The 21638-nt window shown below is 36.0% G+C and overlaps 1 protein-coding gene across 2 annotated transcripts in view; it reads right to left on the reverse strand.

The window, feature by feature from the left end:
- Positions 1–296: 296 nt before the first annotated feature.
- LOC136767369 (junctophilin-1) overlaps positions 297–21638 on the reverse strand; it is a 52383-nt gene continuing 31041 nt past the window's right edge. Inside the window, exons 4-6 of one of the 2 annotated variants that reach the window (XM_066721142.1) lie at positions 5770–6440; positions 3212–3308; positions 297–1012 (exon numbers count right to left, since the gene is read on the reverse strand). In XM_066721142.1, coding sequence (XP_066577239.1) covers positions 3228–3308; positions 5770–6440 — 752 coding nt within the window. In that variant the 3' untranslated portion in view covers positions 297–1012; positions 3212–3227. Of the gene's footprint in view, positions 2985–3211; positions 3309–5769; positions 6441–21638 lie in introns of both variants that reach the window. The other variant, XM_066721139.1, reaches the window with a different exon arrangement.

Here is a 21638-nt window from a genome sequence, read left to right on the forward strand (position 1 = left end):
TATGGTGAATTCTATTGTATACTGTATGTGCCAGTGTGCAGGTGTTAGTACATGTACTTAGCCTACCCTACCAATAGTGTTTTGTCGGACACGTGACAAGGCTGATGCAATGGAGTACAGATAAATGCTCATATCTTCCAAAATGGGGGTCAGAGGGATGTTGTATTCAAAGCCTTCAGATGTGTATTCTCTGTGTGAAAGCAGCTAATTAGGAGATCATCAAAAATCAAACAAACAAACGGATGACACAAACAAGAGACTTAAAAACAGAGGCATGTAAAAACAAAAAACACAGCTCAGGTTACAACTTTTTTATTATTATTTGTGGAAATAACAGCTCCAAAAACTTTACAGAAAAGAATCCTTGGGGTTTAAGGGGCTTGAAATATCAAAACTCATACAGCTGAGTTTGTTAACAGCAGAAAATCCTTTTAATGTTGTTGTTGTTGTTGCTATTTTTTTATTTAAATAGTAATATTTTTTAAAGAAGTTTATCGGCAGCTAGCTGCTGTCCAAAATGTAGTGTATATTACATTAACCAATTACAAACAGTTATTTTTTAATGTCAAAATACAGCTGTGCACATTTTAGAAAAATACCAACAGATTCTGGATTGTGCTCTGTAAAAATGCTTACAAATAGTATATAATCTATATATAAATGATACCAACATGCTTAGTTTACTTTTTAAAAACATTCCAAATATTGTCTTTTTTTTAACCCTTAGCCATTACAGGTCTTCTGTTTTTGTTTTGTTTTTATGTTAGGAAAAAAATCAAAACAAAAAATGCCATATACATAGCTCTGTAAGGAAAAGGGTTAAATATTTTGACATATCCACAAAAATAGCAAACTCTGTTACATTTGCAGTTATTACAATTTAAGAGTTTGGCTGATGTCTACATCTGAAGCAGTTATTTTTTAAAAACATTTAAGTTGCCACTTTTTCATTTGCTGTTTCTGCTTTCTTCTTCATTCCACACAGGTCACACATAGGATTCTGAACATACCTCTGCAAAAAACACCATTGTGTTACTGTTCTGAAATCCCTGGATTTCAGATTACACACACCTGACTTGCCCTACAGATAGATCCAGACTCTTGTTTTTGCAATGCTTTAGTGCATTTGTAATAACATCCTGTTAATAAACCATGCAAATTATTAAAGTGTTTACAAATCACTTGCACTAAAAAATAGTAAAAGTTCATTGCAATAAAGGTAAAACATTTTCTTCCAATTCGTTTTCTTTGACCAATACTTGAAACCATAATACATTATATATGTATATATGTAAATATATGTGTGTATATATATATATATATATATATATATATATATATATATATACACACGTATATATGTATATATAACGTTTTTTTTTCTTGAAGTGATCACACCACATACAGTCTTTTAGAAAGTAAAATGAAATCACCATGCTGCACTGGCAACAAAGAATACAACAGTTACAATGAAATGGCACATTTAAAAAAAATAGCTTCTAATGATTACAGTAGTCAGACTTTCCACACAACAGAATTAAGACAAACACTTCATCCCGTTTGAGGCTTCTGTTTTCTGAGGTAAACAGTAGAACTGTTAAAGACTTTAAAGGCATCTGTCCTGACATTCATTCCAACAGATCTAGAGGCTCTACCTGAATGTATTCAACACCAAGTTTCAGGACGTTAATTGAATAGAAGTTGTTGGATTTCCAATCACACAAACATGCAAACGAGCACAGTTACTAAACTGGTGGTATCTCAGTATCAGGATGTACATTAATTAACTACCTGCTTACCAGCCTTACATAGATTAAAGGTGCAACAGTGGAAGCAGAAATGATAGTCATTCGTCAACAAAACCCCATGCACAATAGTCTATGTTTATGTTACAATATCATGACATCATTTATTAGGTTTATTTTTCAAAATAAATAAATAACACAATTTTATTAGGCTTTTAAATTCAGTCACGTAGTGTTCCTAGCTACTACAAGTGTATGAACTCAAACAAGCAAACCAAACAGTCTATCCCTTTATGCTTCTCACATCTCAATTTCACTTACGCTTTTCACTTTCTAGGTTGTATGATAAATGGATGAAACAAATATAATTTCTACAACAGTCAAATATGATCAGTCACCTATAAACCCTTTTTTTGCAAAGTATCTTATTTTTTAACAAAAAAAAAAGGTATTGCACTTTAATTACAAATTTGAGTAGTTTTATTAATTGTTATTACTATTATGTTACCAAAGAAAAGGGCAGGAGCTCTTCATGGAGCAATATCTATTGGTTTCATGCCAAACAGGTTTATATTCTCATAACTGAGAAAAAATAAATCAAAAAAGAAAATAATTAAAAAAAAACTAACAGTACCATGCACAAGCGTGTAAAAACCGAATCTCCTAAAACAATCTAGGAGATGTTAGAAAAAGCAGCAGCAGTAGGTAATGGAATAAGACTGGTGAGTGATGCTGCTAAACATGTATGATTTCTTCTAGTGAGTGAAGAGTGAACACTGGAAATCGCTTCCACAGCAGCAACGTCCTCTGAACAAATTCCTCTGGCAGCCGTTTGCACATCTCCTCACTAAAACGTCAGATGGTAAAATAGTAAGGCAGCTGTTAGCTTCCGTCAACTAAAAGTGCATCTCCGTACATTTCCAGTTAAGTCTTGCTCTGCCAGAACAGATGGAGTAGCCATGCACTTGAGTGGTTAGGCTGGATCAGCAGATTTTTTTTTGTTTTCCCAACATGGCTGCTTGCTTCAGCTTTCATAGGACCCAAAAGAGCCACAAATCATCGCCAGGGAACTCGGCAGCCCCTGACTGAATGTTCCATGTCTCATCTTTCTCCTGTGTTTCACTCTAATTCCAATCCTCCTTTGCCTGTGTCTGAGTCTGACTGGCGCCATTTTTTTTTAAAGGCCGTTGACACAACTGCAGAGAATTAGGGCCTACGCCACTAGTTTTCATGACTTCACTGAAGGGTCAAAACAGTTAGATGGTTAAGTAATTATGTTGAATCACATTCAGGCATAGCTTAATATTAAAATGAGGGCATTTTACTTTTGTCTTTTTCCTTTTTTTTATATATATATTTTTTTACAAAAACAGACAAAAATTAAAACATGAACATGAAGAGAATGATTGAAAAAGTCACTTTGAAAAAAACAATACCCTCACATTTAGCAGGAGGATAATGCTTACCTGAGCTACTGTTCCATCAAGTCAGGAAATGGACGAAAAGAATTGCTAGACCAATATTCAACAGCATTACAAGGGCAACCAGAATTGAGTTAGGACCCTGCAGAGTAACACAAGACGAAATAAACAGTTATCAAAACCATAACCACAATCTAATCAGGCTAATATATATTGCAGCCGATGTTAGAGAACCCCCTGATTCAGTTCTTTGTACAAAATAAAAAACTATTTATATATCTGAACATCTATATATATATATATATATATATTTCAAACCATAAGAAGTTCATTTTGTATTTTCAGCTGAGAGTTAGAGGTCATAGGACACTCAGCATACTTTGTGAAGGTAATTCATTTAAAGTAGATAAATCAGCAGCTTACAATGAGAATACACACTCAACACATTTATGCGCTAACAGACCTGATAAGCTCAGACCGGCCCATATATCCCGCCACTGATAAAGTGCTCAGAGGAAAGGAAGCTGACCTATTCATAGATATAGTAATAGACAGCTTATTTAATGGAAGGCTTACTTTATCATTATGTCACCAGTGTCCTTTTTGGTTTGTGATGATGCAATATCAACTGTTTGAAGTAGATGCTAAAGCAATGCTTTTAATGTTACATTAACAACAGCCAAGGTAAGGTGATGCCCAAGTTTGGAATGCAAGCCAACATCTGCAAGCACCCGTTTGTTCTGGAACCATAAAAACACGCATTGTGTTGAAAAGGTCAGTAATCCTTGCATTGCAGCCCATTCCTGGCACAGAACCTGTGTGAGGGAGTCCTGTTGATGAGTTTACTGGAACACTTTCACAGGGACAGTTCACATGTGTTCAATGGGGTGAGTGGCCAGATGTCTTGATGCCCTTCCTCTCTTTCCCTCATTGTGTTACACAGGTAGTGTGAGTTGGGAGGCCATCTTGAATAACAATGTTGCGGACTTTGGACAGATGACCATTGGGATAGACAGACAGAAGCCCTTCTTGAAGACACTTGATATCTCAGACACATTACAGTTCCTTTGCCAATGATGACTGTCCACCATTCCACATTGCATCCCAAACCAAATGCATCCCAACACTGCTATGGCTTAGTAAATCATTAGATATGAGCCCCACTCTGTATATATGGGTTCTGCTAAACCACTCCCTGCAAAAGCATCCCAGGACTCTCACAATCACAAATTGCTGACCTTCTCCACATAATGTGTAAGTTATACTGCATAAGGCATAGCATGGTCAAAATTATATTGCCAGATATATGTATTGTCCCATTATAAATTGCTGTTCTTCCCAGATACTGTTCATAATTGGCCTTTAATTAACTTGAATTTGGCATTTATGATACAAAGTGAAGTCAAATCTGTATCCTGAAGTCGGCACTTAGGTAAGGCATTACTTTCAGTCACCAAAAGGGACAAACAAAAGTTTAGTTGGTTTGTTTCTACAGATATCCTCTATCGTATAAAAAATGTATATTTGATCAGACAAATAAAAAAGTGTGAATCAATGTGAACTGTACTTAAAATAAAACAATATACTCCATGACAAAGAAATTAAAATCCTCACCATTGGTCTGTAATGTCTTTAATCATAAAATAAAATTATTACCATAACTGATGGTAACTATGAAATTTAACTATGAAACTGAGATTTAGTTTAAATAAAGTAGCCATCCTTTTTAACGAATACAAAATACATTTAAGTAGCTCTTGCATAATAACGTCCTTGTTTACGCGGATAAGGTCAGTTCTCGCTGTTTAATCTCTTCAAAACAAGCCTCTTGCATGGCACAAGATGAGCAAGGCCTATATATGATTAAATATTTGTGTATTTTACAAACTAACTTTAATAACCACAGACACACACATCTAAGTTAAAAACAAGATATATGCGTTTCTGCTTTTTGAGTTTGGGAATTAGCTTTTCAACGATGATTAAAAACTAAAGCAAAATGTGTATAAGCCCTTATTACACATCTCTCAGGCCTGTCTGGTAGAGGAAGGTGTGAATCATGAACACATGTCAAGCTAAAGCCTTTATACTTAAAACAAGGGGATTTTTTAAGGTATCTATCGTGTACAGGGAAGGCCGAACACACAACCTTTTGATGGTTAAAGGAAGGGTACTGCTTTTAGCAAAAATTGTCGTAAATGAATCTTCAACAGCAAAGCCAAAGTAAACCTGTTGGATATATCAATGCTTGGGCAAATTTCCCCTTGATTTCACTTGATGTGTGAGCCTCTGCAATTACTCATTAGATATTTTTTTCTGCTGTCTAATATTGTGAATGTGTATAGTGTAATTCATCAAGATAAATACAAATTTGAAGGACAAGGATAGCAGATACATTGCAGGTACTAACTCACAATGGGAATGTTCAAAACACTGTGGGGGGAATGACAAAGTCTATATAAGTTGGGCTGTATTTATGCTGTGCTCTGTTTTTGACCATCTAAAGCCCAACAAAACAATGGCATGATAATATGAGATTCTGTCAGAAAACTTCTTATTCCCTGCCCCCACACGCTCCGGGCTGTCTTTAACACCCTACTCACCGATTCATTCTCTGTGCCTTCGCTGGTGTCCTCTTGGAGGCTGGCTTTCTTGGTTTCTGCTAGGCTCTTTGGTTTTATAGACTCGTGTCTCTTCACTTTTGGCTCGGTTTTACTTTCTTTGGCAGCTGGCTTTCCCTTTACGGCTTTTGCAAGGGCCACTCGGCTCTGCTTTGGAGGGGGCGGCATCCTGGCGAGGGCCAAATTGGAGATGTTGTAGTCAGTGTCCTCGGGCTCTTCGGGCGGGATCTGCACCTCGGCTTTCACATAATACCCGTGATACTGGGAGTGAAGCTGTCCGTTCCCAGAGCTGGTGGGATTGTGTGCTGGCTCTGGTTTCTTGATGGGCTTAGGGGGGGGCACTTCCTGTTTCACCGAGGTCCGAGATGCTGACTTGCCGCTGGCTGCCAAGTTGCTGGCTGAGGGGACTTTCTCTTCCTTGCTCAGCTTCACTGCGATGCTGCTGTTGTTCTGCGGTTGCTGCTTTCGCTTCATAGCGTGAGGCGATGGCGGTGGAGTGGGGCCGGGGCTATGCTGAGGAGTGTGAGGGGGAGTCGTTCCTTTCCTGTAGAAATGGGGGCTGCCTGACGGGGACGGTTTTTCCTTGATTTTTTCTTCTGGGACTTCCTTAATCTCAACAGCTTCAGTAAACCTCTGCTTGATATAATCAGGACCTAAAAGCAAACAGAGAAAAGGGGTTGTAAGTCATATAGAAAGCATCTAGGAAATCTAAAATAATCAAAATATAGAGATTAAACTTCTGCTACTAGACTGAACAAAAATATAAATGCAACATGCAACAATTTCAAATCAGTCAATTGAAATAAATTAATTTGGCCCTGATCTATGGATTTCAAGTCTCAAGGTTTAAGGGAGTGTGCAATTTTCTTGCTGTGACTGCAGGAATGAACACCAGAGCTGCAGTTAAATCAAGACCCTGGTGAGGACGATGAGCAGATGACCTGCTCTGAAACGCCTGCTGATGGTTTGTGGCAAATTCTCTAAAACGACACTGGAGGCGGCTTATGGTAGAGAAATGAACATTCAATTCTCTGGCAACAGCTCTAGTGGATATTCCTGCAGTCAGCATGTCAATTGTACGCTCCCTCAAAACTTGAGACATCTGTGGCATTGTGTTGTGTGACAAAACTGCACATTTTAAAGTGGCCTTTCATGCACCTGTGTAATGATCAAGCTGTTTAATCAGCTTCTTGATATGCCACACCTGTCAAGTGGATGGATTATCTTGGCACAAGAGACTCACAAACGAACTGGTTTGTAAACAAAATTTGAGAAATAAGCTATTTGTATGGAAATTTTGGAAAATATTCTGGGACCTTTTATTTCAACTAACATGAAACATGGGACCAACACTTTACATATTGCATTCATATTTTTGTTCAGTATAGATTGCTCGCACAGATAACCTACAAAGCTACACATTACGCACTTTGTAAGACTATTGTAACTGCAACTGATACAATGGGACACTACTACCGCTGCTCGAGCCTTGAACAAAGCCGAAATGAGGATTACATTACAGGGCAACTTTATTTCTGGCAAGAGAGCTTCAGATATTTGATTCAGAATACCAGACATTGCTGAGTTCAATGGGCTTTACTTCTTGGTACTTTTTGGTAGAGAGTCATCTGATAATAGACAAAGCCCTGACTGGGATCACGTTTGCAATTTGTTATGCTCAGTTTTGATTTGGTCTAGGTCATTGTTTCATATACCATCACATATGCTCAACATTCATATACACTTTATAGTAAAAGTAAAAATGTATTAGAAACATTCAAATTCAGCATACATACATACATTAAAAGTAATGCCTGAATAATTGTACAAACTGTATTTAGGGTGAGATGCAGGAAAAGAGACGCTGACTCAGGGAGGAATGAGACACTATCAGACTATTCCACTCTATCTGGTGATAAAGACAGCCTGGCAAGGGAGCTGATAGATTTGCACATTAGCACAGTCAACTAAAGTCCAGTCGAGTGATGTTCATTAGTCAGTGAGACAAAATCTAAGGCCAGTTTGTATTATGGCTTAATTTGTTCGGCTCCACATAGAGAGGTCTTAATTTACAGAATTATGAGCTACTAAAGACTTTTTAATTAACATTGTGTGATATACCTGCTTAAGGATTACTACTGTAAATATACGGCACAGTTTTTTGCATTTTAGGCCTTGATTTTAAATGATATAAACTTATTTTCAGTTGTCAAATCATCCTATTGTCATGCATATCCATTAGCATGTTTTTTTGAGTTTCATACCCTTGCACAACTTACGTCACTAAAGCTTCACTAAACCTAAATCTCTCCTGTCTTCTCTCTAAGGTGCCTAGTATCCATTGCAGACAAGGTTTTGTGTATCTAAACTTGTCTGGCACATCCAAGTCTAGTTACTTTTAGCCCCATCAGGCTCCTTCTCAACATTATAAGAACATCGACATAAAATAAAAAGGCGGCAGTTTAACTGCGAATGTTGCATAAAGTGGGCCATAACAAGGTGTCATCACTCCCCTAAAAAGATAAATGATAAGCCTGCACTTAGTCAGTGAGAACATTTAGCCATATAATTTGCTGGGTTAAGATATTGTAATCTGGAGATTTGTGACACAATTTATGAAGGGGACCCCAACTTCAATAATTTGTGCTTTTCTTTTTTGTGCTGTGTTCAAATCATCAAGGGAGACCAATTTAGATCATGAATTAGATCAGTTTTATCAGTTTCATGGGATGCCTCGATCTGATGGCTCTAATTGATACCTAAGAACAAAAATTACTATTTGGAAAAAAATACTTATGTGCAAAGTACAGACATTCATTTTATGCTTTTTCTTAATCTATATTTAGTAGGCTATTAGTTCGATGCATGAATCCAAGATCAAACATGCCAGGAAACATATGTTCATACCATTGAACATACTCTAAATAAATAATTGATCATATTATCCCTCTGAACAGCCAAGACTAGTGCCTGAAATGCAATGAAGAAATACAAACACAACAGTCCAGGAAGGAAGATAACAGTACTACAGGATATAAATGGAATGGATAAAAACAATGTTTTACAAAAAAGTCTGCACATCCATAGATTATCTACAATATGCATTGACCCCTTTTGATTTATACCATTGAAACTCCTTTTCTTCATGCTTAGATTATTTCAAACCATAGAGAGAAATTAATCATTTGTCTGAGAACAAAACAATGAGATGCAAAGGAAAAGAGGATTTGAATTTAAATGGGCTTAGAGTTTCATACAAACACAACATTGTATTATAATTAGATAAACAAAGTAGGCTACATATCTTTATTATTAGCAGCTTGATACGGTTTCAGCCTGTTTATCCACAGATTCCTTTTTGAAGTTCCATGCATTTTCAAGATTCTATTCACTGACGGCAGCAAGACCTGCTCCACAGCTGACAGACACATTTTCTTATGGGTCAAGGCTTAACGCAGAAACAGACCAAGGATGTGCCCATTTCACATCTATATATGAATTACACTGGTAAGCACATATATACAATTAAATACTCTTGTCTAGAATAGTTTCTCCTTGAGTGATTCATGAATGTCTACACTGGTGACACTGTGGCAAACTGGAACAGACAGGGATTATCTGTCAAAACGTTGGAAGAATGAAGGAAATACATAATGTAATTTAGTTTATATCATTCAATAGTCCAATAGTCTGTCATATTTACTAGGCATATTATTTAAAGAAAATCGGGTATTTTTATTTTCAGGTGACCTAATTTTATCCATTAAATGCAATTAAAAAGGTTACAATAGTCAGAAAATAAACAAACTACATTACTACACTACATTACAAATGCCTTGTGTCAGTGGGTAAAAAAGAGATTTATATATTTTGTGGAAATTTTTTTTTTTAAGGAAAAGTGCTGTTGAGACAAGAACACTATATTTTAACACTATATTTATTGGTGTGGTTCATAAACATAATTGAAGAGCCCATGTCAAGTGTTCATTATATATATATATATATATATATATATATATATATATATATATATATATAAAGAAGGTAGTAGAAACAGCTCAGCAAACCAGAGATGAAACACAGTAATCCTATGGATCAGTGCAGACTGTTATTGCCATCATCCTATACCTGGGAACAGTGAGGTTGAAGTGGTGAATCTGTGAATGGATCTAGCCATTATATGAAGGAGGAGTATAGTTCTGCTTCCTTTCTAAACAATGTGCTAGAGTCTGTGAAGTTCAAAGAAAAGACCTGTAGGATAGGACACCCAACCTTAAAGCCATGAAGGGACATAATAGCTGAGTAAGTACAAACACATCCTCATACTGCTTAACATGTTTATATATATAGCTGATAAAACCCTTCTTTGCTTCCATAAGAAACTATAGCAATACTAACATTTAAATATTCTTAATAGGCATAGCCATAAACACATTCAATACACATGGTATTACATATTGTTTTCTGAAACAAAATATATTAAACATACAAAATAACTGCATCTTTAATGAGAATGTCCACCTATATATTAAAGGATCTCAAATAAATAAATAAATAAATAAATAAATAAATAAATAAATACATACATACATAAATTAACTACTACTACTACTACTACTACTACTACTACTACTACTACTACTACTACTACTAATAATAATAATAATACTAATACTAATAATAATAATGAGCAAGTACAATGCATGCAATCTACTCTTTCATAATAATAATAAAACATACATAATAATGTTTGTCTTACACCAAATCAATTCAGGTGAGCTTCATTATTAATTATTATTAGTTATGTGAAAGATTAATTCCTCGGGAAGTGACTTAAAAGACACTCTGCTGTGAGCATAAGGAAGGGGTCTGTTGTTAGTAGAAGCAAAGGCAGGACTATAAATCTAAAGACTCTGAACAGCTGCATCTGTCACAAAGTTATCGCAGGACTGTCTTTAAACAAACACACAAAATGTTTATTTATGAGTCACTGGAACAGTGTTGCGCTACAAAAGAAAGAAATGTCAAAGAACATTATATTTACATTTTTGCAGCATGACATGAACCATGGAAACAGATCAAATAGTCCACGGTAAATGTACACAATCATACTTTATTTTTAAACACACACAGAAAATATATTGCCTCTCTTTTCATGTTTATATAATAGTCAGTGAATATATCTCATTTTAATTGTAATTGTTTTCCACCTCTTCCACATGAGGCCAGACACCAACTAATTGCTCCCAAAAGTGCCATCATTATAATGAAGAATTCAAAGGATTCATATAATTGTTCATCCAAAACTGCTGAAGACATACATTAATAAATATATATATATATCACATGTATTCAAAAATAAATAAATTATAATAATAATAATAAATAAATACATAAGGTAACAATAGAAATGGACTGCAGGTTATACAGTGAGGGAAAAAAGTATTTGATCCCCTGCTGATTTTGTACGTTTGCCCACTGACAAAGAAATGATCAGTCTATAATTTTAATGGTAGGTGTATTTTAACAGTGAGAGACAGAATAACAACAACAAAATCCAGAAAAACGCATTTCAAAAAAGTTATAAATTGATTTGCATGCTAATGAGGGAAATAAGTATTTGATCCCCTATCAATCAGCAAGATTTCTGGCTCCCAGGTGTCTTTTATACAGGTAACGAGCTGAGATTAGGAGCACTCTCTTAAAGGGACTGCTCCTAATCTCAGCTCGTTACCTGTATAAAAGACACCTGTCCACAGAAGCAATCAATCAATCAGATTCCAAACTTTCCACCATGGCCAAGACCAAAGAGCTGTCCAAGGATGTCAGGGACAAGATTGTAGATCTACACAAGGCTGGAATGGGCTACAAGACCATCGCCAAGCAGCTTGGTGAGAAGGTGACAACAGTTGGTGCGATTATTCGCAAATGGAAGAAACACAAAATAACTGTCAGTCTCCCTCGGTCTGGGGCTCCATGCAAGATCTCACCTCGTGGAGTTTCAATGATCATGAGAACGGTGAGGAATCAGCCCAGAACTACACGGGAGGATCTTGTTAATGATCTCAAGGCAGCTGGGACCATAGTCACCAAGAAAACAATTGGTAACACACTACGCCATGAAGGACTGAAACCCTGCAGCGCCCGCAAGGCCCCCCTGCTCAAGAAAGCACATGTACAGGCCCGTCTGAAGTTTGCCAATGAACATCTAAATGAACAGTGTTGTGGTCAGATGAGACCAAAATTGAGCTCTTTGGCATCAACTCAACTCGCCGTGTTTGGAGGAGGAGGAATGACCCCAAGAACACCATCCCCACCGTCAAACATGGAGGTGGAAACATTATGCTTTGGGGGTGTTTTTCTGCTAAGGGGACAGGACAACTGCACCGCATCAAAGGGACGATGGACGGGGCCATGTACCGTCAAATCTTGGGTGAGAACCTCCTTCCCTCAGCCAGGGCATTGAAAATGGGTCGTGGATGGGTATTCCAGCATGACAATGACCCAAAACACACAGCCAAGGCAACAAAGGAGTGGCTCAAGAAGAAGCACATTAAGGTCCTGGAGTGGCCTAGCCAGTCTCCAGACCTTAATCCCATAGAAAATCTGTGGAGGGAGCTGAAGGTTCGAGTTGCCAAACGTCAGTGTCGAAACCTTAATGACTTGGAGAGGATCTGCAAAGAGGAGTGGGACAAAATCCCTCCTGAGATGTGTGCAAACCTGGTGGCCAACTACAAGAAACGTCTGACCTCTGTGATTGCCAACAAGGGTTTTGCCACCAAGTACTAAGTCGAAGGGGTCAAATACTTATTTCCCTCATTAACATGCAAATCAATTTATAACTTTTTTTTTGTTTTGTTTTGTTGTTGTTATTCTGTCTCTCACTGTTAAAATACACCTACCATTAAAATTATAGACTCATCATTTCTTTGTCAGTGGGCAAATGTACAAAATCAGCAGGGGATCAAATACTTTTTTCCCTCACTGTACTTATGCAGACGCATGTTTGGGTTTATGCATGCCAAATGCAATCAACAGAAAATCCCCTTCAGCACCAGATACATTACTCAACTAATGTAGGAGGAGCTAAATAAATTAGTCCGTGGTCTTTAAGAATTAGGTTACTACACTTGTCTTGTCATAAAAATCTTGGATTTTCAATGAGAATCTCTAATGACTGAAACATGGCTTTCTGTATAGAAAACGAGGTCATAAGACTGAAGAATAACAACCCCAGGGCACTATCCACAATACCATATTCCTCAGCGCTAACTAAATGCACAGCCTCTTAAAGCAGAAAATGCAAATAACAAAGATTAAGCTCTACATGTCACATACAACCCTAAAGTATAACAAAAGGAGAGCGTGCAGTAAGATTATCATTCGTTTATTTGCATACAAATATTGAAGAAAACAACACTGGTTTCTCAAGACCTTGCTGTATATTATCACTGGTCAGCAAATTAAAATCATAGGTTGCTAAGACTGCTCTCATTAACACCAGCAACCAGCTGGTTACATACATTACTATTAATGGTGAACTTCCTTGTGTCTACATTTTTCAAGGACTTACATGGCTGTGTACTTAAAACATATGATTAATTTAGCTACATTGAGCTGTTCTCTTCTTGCTTTGTGTTAAACCATTTTGAATGACAACAAATGATTTAGTAGAAGAGGGGATCTGGTACTAGCTACATAAAAAAGACCAAATGTAATACATAAACAAGGAATATAGACACTTGTGCCTTCTACTTTCAGACAGAGTCATTTTATTGTCTCAGAATAGCTATTCCACTGGGTCTCTGTTAATGATACTGTGCATGAGAATAAAGTATAATTTATGGAAGGCTATGTCACATGTACTGATGTGATTGTGACTGCACATCATCAGATATTCAAATACAATTACGTCTTACAGAGCTGCTTATTGAGCCTTATTTTCCAGATAATTGGGATGGGAGTTATATTACACAGGTCTTTCCTGAAGCTACCTGGGATTTTAAAAGTCCAAATGAACTGAAGATAAGGCATTCTAAAATTGTTCCATCAGTGTTAAAATGCATTCAATCCTTATCTATAACACTCGATGTATCTGTTGAGAACTCCCAGCAAGCATCCCATAGGTAGGTTTAAAATACATCTTAAACTTGGCAGAGAAGCTTCTTTACTAAGAAGTCAATATGATTAAACATTTGGGACCAGGGAGCTGATGACTCAACAACTAAGTCCTGCACAAAAGTTTCTCTCAGTGTTTTCCAATATCAATAGCACTAAATAATAGCAGACTTGTTTATTGTTTTGGAGAGCAGCCGGTGGTCTGGTGACAGTGTGATAAAGGGTTTAGACTCTGTGTTTTCAATGGTACTTCTAATAAGCAACGTTCGAGGGGTGTAGAAATATGGTAACTTGGGTCTCTAGTCTAAGAAGGGAGAATTCCAGAACTGTATATTTTCAAATGAAGAAATTCCATTTAAAATAATGACTTAACATATTGTTACCCAACTATTATTAAACTTTTATTTTTCTCTGAAACCTTACCACCATTGTACTGATAAGGAAGTATTTGAAGTTTGTAAACTGAAACTGAGTTATCTGTGTAAACGGTATCACCATCTCACTATTCAAATAAAGTGTAGTTTCACCCCCGTCTTTGGCAATTCACATCAGTTACTATTGTGAGGAAAATGTGCCTGTGTGTATTAAAAGTAAAATAATGATTAATAATGATTATTTTAAAACACGTTACCACACTTATTTTGCTAAAAACATTTGAATATGATTGTCATTATTATTACAGTACCTAAGATCATTGACCACTACTTTATATTTTATGGTTCCTTTCCTTTTGAACATGCAGATAAAAGCTTATGTTTCCAAATGAGACTGAACATGTTTAATGAACTCTCTATCCTATGAAGCTTATAGTAATACAAAGATGCTTTATTTGCTCCTAATGCAGAATAATATAATATTTTCCAAATCAAGTGTATGCAAAAGTATGACATGGATAATAATACTTTATGTATTTATATTGGGGATGAAATGTTATGTATGCAGAATGAAATACATGTTCTAACCAGACATTCTTGTGTAGCAGAAAGCACATTCGGCTGCTATTACATAGATTAGGTTTAAATATTTAAAGGACAATTTTATTTTCAGGGAAACCAAGATTAGCAATGAGACAGGATTCTGAGGGTGGTTAGTGCTGATATGTATATATATAATGGTACAGTAGTCCTACTAGTATATACACTCACCTAAAGGATTATTAGGAACACCATACTAATACTGTGTTTGACCCCCTTTCGCCTTCAGAACTGCCTTAATTCTATGTGGCATTGATTCAACAAGGTGCTGAAAGCATTCTTTAGAAATGTTGGCCCATATTGATAGGACAGCATCTTGCAGTTGATGGAGATTTGTGGGATGCACATCCAGGGCACGAAGCTCCCGTTCCACCACATCCCAAAGATGCTCTATTGGGTTGAGATCTGGTGACTGTGGGGGCCAGTTTAGTACAGTGAACTCATTGTCATGTTCAAGAAACCAATTTGAAATGATTCGACCTTTGTAACATGGTGCATTATCCTGCTGGAAGTAGCCATCAGAGGATGGGTACATGGTGGTCATAAAGGGATGGACATGGTCAGAAACAAGGCTCAGGTAGGCCGTGGCATTTAAACGATGCCCAATTGGCACTAAGGGGCCTAAAGTGTGCCAAGAAAACATCCCCCACACCATTACACCACCACCACCAGCCTGCACAGTGGTAACAAGGCATGATGGATTCATGTTCTCATTCTGTTTACGCCAAATTCTGACTCTACCATCTGAATGTCTCAACAGAAATCGAGACTCATCAGACCAGGCAACATTTTTCCAGTCTTCAACTGTCCAATTTTGGTGAGCTTGTGCAAATTGTAGCCTCTTTTTCCTATTTGTAGTGGAGATGAGTGGTACCCGGTGGGGTCTTCTGCTGTTGTAGCCCATCCGCCTCAAGGTTGTACGTGTTGTGGCTTCACAAATGCTTTGCTGCATACCTCGGTTGTAACGAGTGGTTATTTCAGTCAAAGTTGCTCTTCTATCAGCTTGAATCAGTCGGCCCATTCTCCTCTGACCTCTAGCATCAACAAGGCATTTTCACCCACAGGACTGCCGCATACTGGATGTTTTTCCCTTTTCACACCATTCTTTGTAAACCCTGGAAATGGTTGTGCGTGAAAATCCCAGTAACTGAGCAGATTGTGTCTTGACCAGGACCACACCCCTAAATGCATTGAAGCAACTGCCATGTGATTGGTTGGTTAGATAATTGCATTAATGAGAAACTGAACAGGTGTTCCTAATAATCCTTTAGGTGAGTGTATATATATATATATATATATATATATATATATATATATATATATATATATATATAGCCACTAATTAGGGCAGAGGTTATTTTCGAAAAAGCAACTGTAATTTCTAGCACTAAGATTTTACTATACTGTACGTCCATAACTTTGCACACTTGATTCATTTTAAGATATGGTGTTCCTCTGATGCAATGCTGTGAGGCTAGCTCTTCTGTGCATGGTGAACTTAAGGAATGTACAGCTGCTCGTCGGCTCTCTGAACTGAGCGCTAAGTTATATTTGTTGACCCCCTACGCCCCGGCACACATCCACTTTGCATCAAGCTCTGTGGGATTTCAGCTATGTATCCATTAGCTGATACTAAGGACATACACAAGCCTAATATAGCTTGATTAATGTCACTTAATAAACCTCCACCAAGACAGACATTTCTTCATTTTTTTGCATTTAAATTATTGCTCATCAAATACATCAGAAAGCTGATGTATGATATATATTATAGCTTTCCATAGATATGTCAATTATTTGGTTGTTTTTACAAATTGTTGAAAAGTATTAGATTATTATCATTCAACTTTTCAAGGTCTCTTTGAATGAATACAAAAGTCATTCCTTACATAGCACTGATGAGGTTGCATCCATCGGAAATGTTTGTAGACATCAGTTGTATTTTCCCAATGAAAAGAGCACATTCTTTCAATACAAAATAAGTATATTTGTTGGCAATACCTTTATGTTATGACTTTACAAGGCCCTACATTTCTAGGGTCTGTTTTATTTCACACAAAGCAAAATTGGGCAGAGTGATATATTAGGAAAGGACAGACACTTTCAATAAACATGGCTACTTCTATGGAACCTCTCAAGCACTATTCACATAGTATTCCCTTAAATGGGCAGACCTAGGTAGTATGAGACAGAGGTGGTTTGACAGGAATATTAATGTATGAAAACAGGCCCAATCACAGTTCATTACTCTCTACCTTCCAGGATTCATAATTTATACAGTTAGAAAAGAAGAAGCTAGAAATTAATGAAGTCATTTAAACATAGAGAATGATTGTAACTCTGAGAAAATATGTTCCACACCACAGGAAAAGCATTACGGAATTATCTGAAATAATCATCTATTTAAAAACATGTATTCATATTCTGCATATATGACTATTGTTTGAGAGCTGGGTGTTTATTTATGCCTATGTCTAATTGAACATCAAATTGATTATCCCTGTGGTGTAAAAACAAAATCTAAAATTCTATATCCACATCATGATCAACACAACTCAATGTGACAATGTTGGTGGTTTGATTGACATAATTTGCATAGAAAAAAATAAATCTAAATGATTTTGAATATTTCTTGTGTTTCAAATCACATGTGGTACATTCGTAGATATAAATAGGGCCCTGCAAATTAGAATTTCCTGACTCTTTAATAGATGCTGGTCGAGTCACTCCAATTGTACAGATCTACATATTAATATAATAATCAGATCTAATAATAATACATATTAATAAACCTACAGGCTAATTATTTGATAACCGTCTAATAATAAAGTTTATCACCATCCAGAAAGCTTCACATATAATATTACAAAAACTGATATTCAGAGTACAAAATATTGTATTTCATTCAACAACCAAAAAATTGGTCTGATTGATTATTCGGTCAATTATGCACTGGTAATTCAGTAATTTGTTTGGCTTTTAAATCAAACAATGAAAATATCAAATAGAAATTGTCATACAATTGTCATATGGCATGGAGCAGGAACTAAAAAATATAGCCTTATATGTATGTTTAACATAATTATCTAAGCATGATTCATATCCTGATATTCCACACATAATTTATTCAATGCAGCTTGTATTTTTGCTGGTGTCTTCTAGACTACTTTCTGTCTGACATCACTCACAGCTGCTGGAGAAATACCGACCACGGGCAGTTTCATTACGTCACAATGTGGAAAAAAACCCTGAAAATAGTGATGTCACAAAAACAGAACCCTCCATATAACCCTGCTGTATGGAAAATAATAGCACAGGATCTGGAAGTAGAAAACCTTGACAGAATGTCAGCGATTGAAAGATAAATGATTAAAATGCAACTTACCAAGTTGTAACTCACCATTTACCTTCATAACTAGAAGCATTACAAATAAAAACATTTCCTTAAACCCTTTAAAATAACATTAATTTGGTTAAAAATATGATCATTTTGTTAATGCATAATTCACCCATAAAGGTTAAAAGTATTTGTTTTCATAATACATTTTGTTTTTGTAAAAGCAGAAACCTGCTGGTATAAATAAACTAAACAAGTTTTGTTTCTGCAGGTCTTTTCTGTGTTCTCACTCCTTAGATACTATTGGTTGCATACAGGTCTGTATTTTTCCTTCAACAACTAAAATGAAGGACATCATCATTAGCGTGATGTCACTGACCATATGCATGGCCGTTCAACAGGTCTGCTTTGCTCAAGCGCAAGCTGTAAATACTGCATTACTGTATAATTTGAAATAAAATATAATACAGATGTTTTTCGATGACATTACATTGATGCAAAGCTTTCAGATACATAATTGACTGAAATCATATGGAATTGCATGTTAAATATTGCATACTGTTTCTGTTTATTCCAAATGTATCAACTCTAAAATATCATCACATACATTATATATGAATAGATTAACCTGCTTAAATTGCACTGTTACTATCTTTCTTTATGGAAAGACAATCACAAACATGAGTTTAATTGTCACTGTTTACATTGTCACATCTGACTCAAAGTAAATAAATATCAAAGTAATAATCATAGCTGTACATTTCAAATAAAATCATATGTAAGGGTATACACAGATTTCCACCCAATGTGTTTTCTACATTCAAATAACATCATCATCAACAACACTACTACTACTACTAAAATATATTATTCTTCATCATCATTATCATCTTCTGAACACAAACTAAAGTGATAACTTAAGTCCATCCCTCTGTCTTGTTTAGAAGATATGTTGTTTGTTGTTCCTTTGGAAGGAAAACCTGAACCATATGACGCCAGCAGGCATTACACACTTTTTCCACAACACAATCAACAGGCAGGGTCTGTCCTGGGCCGTGCCTCTGGCTCTCACAGAGGTACACGCTCAAATGGCTTCCATTGACAACCTATTACTCACATGCTATTTTACGGCATCTTTTGGCAAGTAGCTGTTTTATGACTGTCCAGGGAGTCTAAATATACTGGAGCTTGACGTTGAAGCAACCTCTATATTACACTTTAAATTCTTGCAGTTACAGTATTCCCGTTATTGTATTAGGGACACAAATCACATTATATACAGTACTGAGTAATTAATATTTCAAAGCAGAGCCAGTGCTGGCCCATTGGGGACCCTAAGCAGGAATATTTTTGGGGAACTCACATGCACACATAGCCTGCAAAGTTAATTATTTAATCTTCCCATCTTTTATGTGGGTGTCTTTTAGGTCTTTTTATCTCTTGGTATCCATTCAAGAGCTTCCTGTGTCCATCTCTGATCTTCTTGCAATGTGTCTGGCCCATTGCCATTTTAACATTTTCACTTTTTCAATTATGTCACATATTTGTTTTTCTATCTCTTCTTGTTATTTCAAGCACACATGTGTCATCCATAGTTTATGTACAATTTTTGCATTAAGTGACCAGTGCCCAAATGCATAATGCATCTGAGAGTGATAAATCTGTGTGCCTGAAATATCAGAGAGTGACATCAATTTGGTCCTGCCACTTACACTACAAGGCGTACAATCAATGACAATAAGAAGGCTGTACTGTACCCATAAAGTTACCACCTGAGTCAAAATGAAATGCACATTTCAACACAGTAGTTTTAAAGGATCTCTGGTAACAGCTTAAAGGTGTTCAAAGTTTAAAATCTCGCTCCGTGATTGTGTCACATGGCAAGAGACTGATGCATCTGATAATAAAGAAACATACCAAACAATGATGCAAGAGGTACACAGTACAGACAACGCAATAAACTAAGTGTAATTCCTTCCATGACGTTTCTGAGAAAATGACTAGATACTAAAAAAGCAGGTCACGTAAGATACAGGGCCCTACATATAGGTCATATATCATTCTAACCAGTGGAAACAATTTATTCCAGTCCATGAATTTACTAGATTCTGGGGCACATACATAAAGCTGTAAATCTTCACAGGCATTAATGGTTAAATTTGAGCATCACAGTGAAAGCTTTGTATTATGTGAATTTGTAAAATTATGTAAGCAATCCATGCATGAAAAATAAACCGATTTTACATTTTCCTAAAAAATACTGCAATCTAATTTACTGTGCATTCTTTATTTATATTCACATTCATAATAATACTAATAATGATAGTTGTTATTATTGTTATTATTAGTAGTTGTATTAGTAGTGGTACTAGTATTATCTGACATTCAAATGGTCAATTTCTATTTCAACATTATGTGGACAATAACTATGAATGTTTTTTGGTTGTATTTCTTTCCAAAGTTGACAATTAGCTAACAGACTATATTGGGAGCATTCATGTCATTCAGAACAAGAACAAGGCTTTCAGAAACCCTTTTTCGTTCTCTGTTGCTGGCAGCTCTGTTTCCTCTACAAACACTTCATTGTGACTTGTGGCATACTTTTCACTAGCAACAGTCTTACATTACATTTTCTCAGAATATTTATTTCAGAGCTATTCAGCACTTTGAGACGTTACAGTACTTAGAAGATATAACATTGTCTTCTACAGCTTCAATGTGGAAATACAGGTTCTGTATAGTGTGAAATTAAGTTAAATGTATCACATATAATTATGTTTTGGTCATTGCTTTCTTTTTGTATGTTAAATTAAACCCCTGCTTTCCTCAATGGACAGGGGCAATGGTTTAAAACATATCAGACACTAAATAGATGCTCTCTTCTTTTTTGAATTAAGGCTTTGTTTAAGTTCAGGGACATTGCTGGCAAACAGAAACTGTACCCCTAAGTGATAGTCTTCAGTTGCAAACAATGGTGTACTGCTTTCTATCCAAGCTCTAGCAAATGAATGAGTCTGCAGATAAATGAAGGACAAATGACTAATTCTATGCTACTAATGGCAACATCTGCTAACTTTGTCTTTCTTTTGAATTAAGACTCAGCAAGTCTTGCATGTTGATGGCATTAAATCTTTCTCAGCTATCAACTTTGCGACTATATTCTGTGGAAAATGAAAAACAATTATCAATTGGAAACTAGTTTTATATATATTTTTTGGCTGTTAAGTAGGCAGTATGAAGAATAAAAAAAGGTTTGACACTGATGACACAATGGAATTTGTCTTTTTAAATATCATAAATATCATACCTTTTTTATAAATTTTAGCTGTGCTTGTTGTGGAAGTTATGTGCTCACCTCAAACTGGAATAATCAAAAACATGTAGGAAATCTTCACAAAAACTTTAGATCTGCAGTATATAGT

This window comes from Amia ocellicauda, chromosome 2 (genome assembly GCF_036373705.1).
Source record: "Amia ocellicauda isolate fAmiCal2 chromosome 2, fAmiCal2.hap1, whole genome shotgun sequence".
NCBI lineage: Eukaryota > Metazoa > Chordata > Actinopteri > Amiiformes > Amiidae > Amia > Amia ocellicauda.